Source organism: Palaemon carinicauda, chromosome 3 (genome assembly GCF_036898095.1).
Source record: "Palaemon carinicauda isolate YSFRI2023 chromosome 3, ASM3689809v2, whole genome shotgun sequence".
NCBI lineage: Eukaryota > Metazoa > Arthropoda > Malacostraca > Decapoda > Palaemonidae > Palaemon > Palaemon carinicauda.
This window is the reverse complement of record NC_090727.1, coordinates 41,712,048-41,719,547: the sequence shown is the minus strand read 5'-3', so window position 1 is coordinate 41,719,547 and position 7,500 is coordinate 41,712,048. Positions and strand designations below refer to the sequence as shown.

The window sequence follows — 7,500 nt, the reverse complement described above, 5'->3', positions numbered from 1 at the left end:
TTTCTTCCTTGTAAACAAATCTTGATATTAGATCTTTGATGTCTGATGCCACTGATGTTCATATTCCCCCAAATGAGAAAAATGTGACCCTGTGTTTGTGTTGCTTTTTTTTTTTTTTTTTTTTTTTAGTACACACGCTTGTTCATTTGGAAGGTTCTTCAAAAGGAAAAACGATATTCTCCTCTATTATTCATTAGTGAATATGATCTTTTGAACAGTTCTTTGTATTTCTAACAGGGAATTGCATTGGTTAAGGTTTTAACGTATATTTGTGTTTTGTTTGAATGTTCTATTTTAATCATAGAATATGAATATATTTTTATACTTTTATGGCTAGATTAAATATCTATTTCAATTATTTCAAAATAACATCTGATATTGCTATATGTGGATGAGATATTGATGAGGGGTAGATGGAGATTGTTTGGGCTCTTCGCATTCCCCAAGAGAAATTAGTTCACCAAATGTTCAGCTGGGCTCCACAAGGAACTAGAAGAGTTGGAAGACCCATGCCAACATGGCTGAGGTCTCTGAAACACGAAGTAAGAGATGATGAAGGAAGAAGTATTGAACTAAAAGCTAAAGACAGAGACGACTGGCGAAATCTAACGAGTCCCTTTGCGTCAATAGGCGTAGTAGATGATGATGATTATTAAGATACACAAACTGATTAAGAAAAGAAAAACATGGCATGAAAGTTATAACTAATATTTATTTGTACAATAGTTTCGGTATATTCAGTGTTATAATATATCCAAATTTTATAATATACGTAATCTGTTTATGGAGAAAAATTTATTAAATGTTAAAACAGTAAACAAAACGAAAAAACTCACAGACTCAAAGATTTATGAAACTATGCTCCTATTTACATGGACTATATCCTTCAAATAGCGTAGATTCTCTGCCAGAGGTCAAATTAAGATTTATGGCCTGTAAATTCCCCGGCACTAGGGAGCATATGACCCTGAGCCATAACCATAAATTTCCGCAGCAAGGTTTAAAAGGGGCCGTGGCCCACTTTGCATAAAACCTTAATAAATCAGGATCTTTTGTCCGGCTAATGTACCTCGTCAGCGACGGTGGCTCCACTGGTGGGGGTGGTGAAGGTTTCAACTATTGTTTTGTCTTTTCTAAAGGTATTTATCATCTCTCTTGCTTTTTCACCTAGCCTCTGTACCATGGTCTTCCACTGTCTTGAGTTAGAGTTCTCTTGCTTGAGGGTACACTCGGGCACATTATTCTATCTAATTTCTCTTCCTCTTGTTTTGTTAAAGTTTTAGTTTATATAGGTGATATTTATTTTAGTGTTGTTTGTGTTATTATTTTATTTTTTCTTGTTTCCTTTCCTCGCTGGACTATTTTCCCTGTTGGGGCCCCTGAGCTTATAGTATCCTGCTTTTGAAACTAGGGTTGTAGCTTAGCTTCTAATAATAATAATAATAATAATAATAATAATTACAATATCGTCTATCACTATTGTTTTCTTTTAGGGTGTTTATCCTTCTATTGACTTATTTCTAACTATTTCTTCTTTTATTTATTATTTCTAGGATATTTTTAAGTCTTTCTCACAATCTTCAGGGATATCTTTCTTCTTGTTTTATCTACCAATACGATATTTTCAGTCTTTCTTGCTTCTTTCAAGATATTGTCTATAACTATTGCTTTCCTTCAGGATACTTCTCCTTCTATTGATTTTTTCCGAGATATTTTTTCAGTCTTTCTCACCATCTTTCAGGGATACCTTTCTTCTCGTTTTATCTAACACTAAAATATTCTCAGACTTTCTTGATTCTCTTAAGATATTTCCTATCCCTATTGCTTTATTTCGGTTTGTTTCTAATTCTATTGATTTATTTTTTCCAAGGATATTCTTAAGTCTTTTTCACCGTCTTCAGGGATATCCTCCATCTTGTTTTGATATGTTCAGATTTTCTTGATTCTTTGGATATTTTCAGACTTTCTTGATTCTTTTGATATTTTCAGACTTTCTTGATTCTTTTGATATTTTCAGACTTTATTGATTCTTTTGATATTTTCAGACTTTATTGATTCTTTTGATATTTTCAGACTTTCTTGATTCTTTCAAGATATTCTCTATCACTATTGCTTTCCTTCAGGAAACTTTTCGTTCTGCTGATTTTTTCTAGGATAATTTCAAGTCTTTTTCACCGTCTTAAGGATATCTTTCCTCTTGTTTTGATATTTTCAGAAATTCTTGATTCTTTCAAGATATCGTCTATAACTATTGTTTTGTTTAAGGATGTTTCTCCTTTTATTTATTCCTAGGATATGTTGCAAACTCATAATTCAGCTATCATAGTGGAGATGGGTTTATTTCAAGTCTAAGAACAAATTTCGGAGTTCGACAATAATATGTACTTATATTTCTCTTGATAGCTCAGTTGGTAGAGTCTTCGTAGGTAAGCCTTCGGATGAGTGGCAGAGGTTCGAATCTATGCCCAGCCACAAGCTATTATCATCAATGATTTCCAGTGGATATATATATTCCAAAGGTAGAATTTGGTATTAAGTGCCATTGAATGGTTAGTGATAATATTCACACACAGAGATATATATATATATATACATACATACATATATATATATATATATATATATATATATATATATATATATATATATATATATATATATATATATATATATATATATATATATATATGTATATATATATATATATATATATATCCTCTGCCCTAAACCAGTTTGAAATAAACTGTCACGAGGCCAGGATAATCCCTTGCAAATATCACAAAAGGTATCTGATTCTTTTGTACCATGAACATTTATGAATATTCTATGAAGCTTTTTAACAAAAGCGATGTCCATTTATAGTCTCGTTTATAATTAACTGTAAATGCAGCTAAACATTAACAATGAGGATTGCATGAATTCATGAATTATGGAATTTTCATTTATTTAGTGATTCCATGATAATTCAAATGTCAAATAGATTTTCATTTCAAGCTTATTCATGATTTAATAGTGGACTTAAAGACTGGTGGTGCTATCCAATCTAATCAAATGATAATAAAAGTAATTAATAACATTATAAAAGGAACTTATTCAGGATTATGTACTTGTCATTTTATGATCTAATTGAAGATTAGAAAGACATTTGGCAAGAGGAGGCTACGAAAAATACTATTGAGTAAGGAACTGATTTTCAATTTGATAAAGGAAAAAATATTTTAAATTCATTTGTAAGGTTCTGATAAAATTATTTATGGAAACCTGAACATTAATCAATGCTCTGATAAATCTGAAAATATTGGAGAGAGAGAGAGAGAGAGAGAGAGAGAGAGAGAGAGAGAGAGAGAGAGAGAGAGAGAGAGAGAGAGAGAGAGAGAGAACACAATTTTGACTGCGAAGAGAAAACAGGTAAACATGATGTTTTTGAGTAGAAAGAGAGAATCGATAATTCCAACGAAAAAGAAAAAGTACAAGTAATTGTAAATAGAGGGAATAGCAACTTTTGTGATCGAGAGTGCAAAGGCGATTAATACAAATATAATAGATATCATAAATATTACAAATAATATATCATGTCGCAGAAAGATGAAGAGTGACAGAGTATGTATTTACCATGAGAGAAGCGGATTGCACGGTGTCAACGATAGAATGTGTGTCAACAATAAGAGAGAGAGAGAGAGAGAAGAGAGAGAGAGAGAGAGAAGAGAGAGAGAGAGAGAGAGAGAGAGAGAGAGAGAGAGAGAGAGAGAGAGAGAGCCATGCTTTGCAGAAACCATCATTCTTTTGGCACATACAATGGAAAGATTATAACATCATTTATTAAAAGTCTGGTAACCAGTGAAGAAAGTTCAGATATCCTAAAGCGATTTTTGAATTAATATGATTTATTCAAATAAGCCATATATTCTAATACATTAATATCTGGATTCTCTTATCGACCTCGGGATCAGAGCCTCAAGATGGAACCTCTCAAAGACAATAGCTTCTGACCGGCCGGTAATAGAACCCTGGTCCAGAAACTTGTATCACAGTGACGATACATTTTTTAATTCTTCATAGGTAATTAGTATCATCACTGTGATACAAGTTTCATGGACCAGGGTTCGATTCCCGGCCGGTCAGACGCCATTGTCTTCGAGTGGTTCCGCTTTTGGGCTCTGATCCTAAGGTCGATGATAGAATCTAGACATGAATGTATTAAAATTTTTGGCTTATTTGAATATGAAAAACACGCCTAAATGTGCAAAATTTAGTATAAATATGATTTATATAACTTGTTGATTTTGTTGCTGAGAATAATATACATGCCCGTGATTGCAGTAAGGGAATTTTGTGGAGGGGGAAGGTGTTGGTAAGAGAAATGGTCAAGGGAAAGCTACACGAATTGGATTGAACAGAATGAGGGATTTAGAAGGGCTGATAGATAAGTAGATTATGGAAGGGTGAAACGTAATGGTGCATGTAGTTACCAACAAGTAATAAGTAATACGTAACAATATTTAGCGTTATGTTTTCACTCGGGCACACTATTCTATCTTATTTCTCTTCCTCTTTTTTTAGTTTTGTATTTATATTATATATGAAAGATTTGCTCTATTTTTTTTAACAGTTCTTAAGATATTTTATGCTAATTCTTCCTTGCTTGTAGTTTATTTATTCCCTTATTTTCTTTCCTCACTCGGCTATTTTTCCCTATTGAAGCCTCTGGGTTTATAGCATCCTGCTTTTCCAACTAGGGATGTAGTTTAGCTAACAACAACAATAATGATAATAATAATAATAATAATAATAATAATAATAATAACTTGGCGATGGTACAGATTCTCCGCTCTCACTTCTGGGTTGGGTTCACGTTCCGTGGACGTCAAGTTATAATTGACAACATATTTAATCATCATCACCATCATTATTATTACTATTATTATTATTATCATTATTATTATTGGTGAAAGACGGTTGTGGTGGCCGATGTGGTAACGTCCCTGACTGGTGAACACAAGACCGTGGTTCGAGTCCCGCTCAAACTCGATAGTTTCTTTGGTCGTTGCAACCTCACTATCCTTGAGAGCTAAGGTTGGGGGTTTTGAGGGAGCCTCTAGGTCTATCTGCTGAGTCATCAGCAGCCATTGCCTGGCCCTCCTTGGTCTTAGCTTGGATGGAGAAGAGGCTTGGGCGCTGATCATATGTAATATGGTTAGTCTCTAGTGTACTGCCCTGCTTGATGGGGCAATGTTACTATTCCTTGCCTCTGTCACTCATGAGCGGCTTTTAAACCTTTGAATGTATGCTTATCTATTCATACACTTGAACCTTGAGAAAGAATAATACCGAAGCTGTCGAAGAGGCCTTCTTAGCTAAAGAAAGAGAACTAACATATGGACATTTGATGGTTGAAAATACATTATTTTTTATCTGCAGAATCTTTCATATATGTAAAGGAAAATTTAAAGAAAAGGCCTCATTTCACAAGGAAATATGTTTAAAGGTTTTAAAGGTCGCTCATGAATGGCAGAGGCAAGGGACAATGACATTGCCCTAGCAAACAGGAAAATGCCCTAGAGACTAACCATATATTATATGACCAGTACCCAAGCCTCCCCTCCACACAAGCTAGGACCAGGGAGGGCCAGGCAGTGGCTGCTAATGGCTCAGCAGATAGATCTATATGCTCCCCCAAACGCCCCAACCTTAGCTCACAAGGATGGTAAGGTTGCAGACACTAATGGCACTAGCGAGTCTGAGCGGGACTCGAACCCCTGCCTGGCAAACACCAGACAGAGACGTTACCAATCAGGCCACAACAACCCCTAGAGGACAAGAGAAAAGTTAGAACCGACCAAGAATTCAATGATTTTGCAATAGCAAAATGATTGAATAAGATGCAAATGTTGCTTTAGATATAGGCACCTCCTTGAGAATATGATCCTCCTCTACACAGAAACACTAGCAGTACAGAGGTTGTTAATTGGAGGTCTAAAATAAATATTACCCAAGAGCAAATAAGAGAAGAGCGAGTGAAAACGAACACAATACTCGCCTCAGGGAGAGACAATATCTGATACATTGTCGACAAGTTCCATAAAGAACAGGAGTGTGCCATATAAAAAAGATGAAGTTAATATTGTGAAAGTTGGTAAGGGACCATTTTGGCAGTGCTGCCTGATATATCAAGCATTGGAGAATTAGATCACCAACTAAAGATAGTATGCCAATTTGAAAATCTCGCGAAAAGGTCAAATATTTCTTAAATATTACCGGAACAGAGTCTGAACATTCAGACATTACATGACGAGTAATAGGCGGTAGGTATAATAAGTTACCTAACATTTTATCAAAAAAGATCAAGATATTCTCTTTCTAAATTTAAGATATCCAAATTATTACACTTTTTGTCTATCATAATATCACTAGTGTTCATCCTGTGGTGGCTAATTGGAAACGTACCTGCCTGGTGATCACCAGACGGGGGTTCGAATCCTGTTCAAACTCGCTAGTTCTTCTCGTCATTGCAACCTTACCATCCTTGTGAGCTAAGGATGGCGTGTTTGGGGGAGCCTATAGGTCTACTTGCCGAGTCATCAGCAACCATTGCCTTGCCCTCCCTGGTCCTAGCTTGGGTGGAGAGGGGGCTTGGGCACTGATCATATGCATATATATGGTGTCTCTAGGGAATTGTCCTGCTTGATAAGACAATGTTACTGTCCCTTGCTTCTATCATTCAAGACTGGCCTCTAAACTATTATTTTCTTTCACATTCTCTCCGTCCTGTTGCAACTAATTCTTACCCAGATGAAATTCCATACAGGAATTGTTTTAGAGAAATTGTTAGAGTCTCGTTGATGAGGAATTGGGTGGGGAATAGAACTTCCTGTCAAATCATCGCAAACCACTGCATGGTTCCCCCAATAGTCATAACTTGGGTGAAACGCGGCTTTGAGAGAGGATTATATTTTAGGATTCTATGAAATTTCACGACATACTAAGTAGCCTACCCCTTCACTCCCCTGGTAATGGTTGACCTTTAAGGCTTCAAGATTTATTATTATCATTATTAGAAAATGAACTACAACCTAGTTGGAAAAGCCGGATGCTTTAAGCCAAAGGGTCCCAACATGGAAAATACCCAAGTGAGGAAAGGATACAAGGAAATAGATAAATTACAAGAGATGTTATGAATAATGACAGTAAAATATTTCAAGAACAGTCACAGCATTAGATTAAATCTTTCATATACAAAACTATATCAACTTATAAAAACAAGAAGTAGAGAAATAAGATAGAATAGAGTGCTCGAGTGTGCCCTCAAACAAGAGAACTCTACCCGTAGACAGAGGAAGACGTAAGTAAACACACAATAGAAGCAATAAGAGAATAAGGAATTTTCTTCTTATATAATTTCACTCGACGATTTATCCCAGTGTGGTGGAAGAGATCAGGTCACTCAGAATTTCGTTGACTGGATTGGATAAAATTTATGAATGTGGGCTTTATAGCCCGGTG

The 7,500-nt window shown here is 35.3% G+C and overlaps 1 protein-coding gene across 1 annotated transcript in view; it reads right to left on the bottom strand.

The window, feature by feature from the left end:
- Positions 1-7,500, bottom strand: part of LOC137631562 (protein PFC0760c-like) — a 37,478-nt gene that overhangs the window by 10,466 nt on the left and 19,512 nt on the right. The window contains exon 2 of the mRNA XM_068363379.1: positions 6,786-6,931. Within this exon, the coding sequence (XP_068219480.1) occupies positions 6,786-6,931 (146 nt within the window). The remainder of the gene's footprint in view (positions 1-6,785; positions 6,932-7,500) is intronic.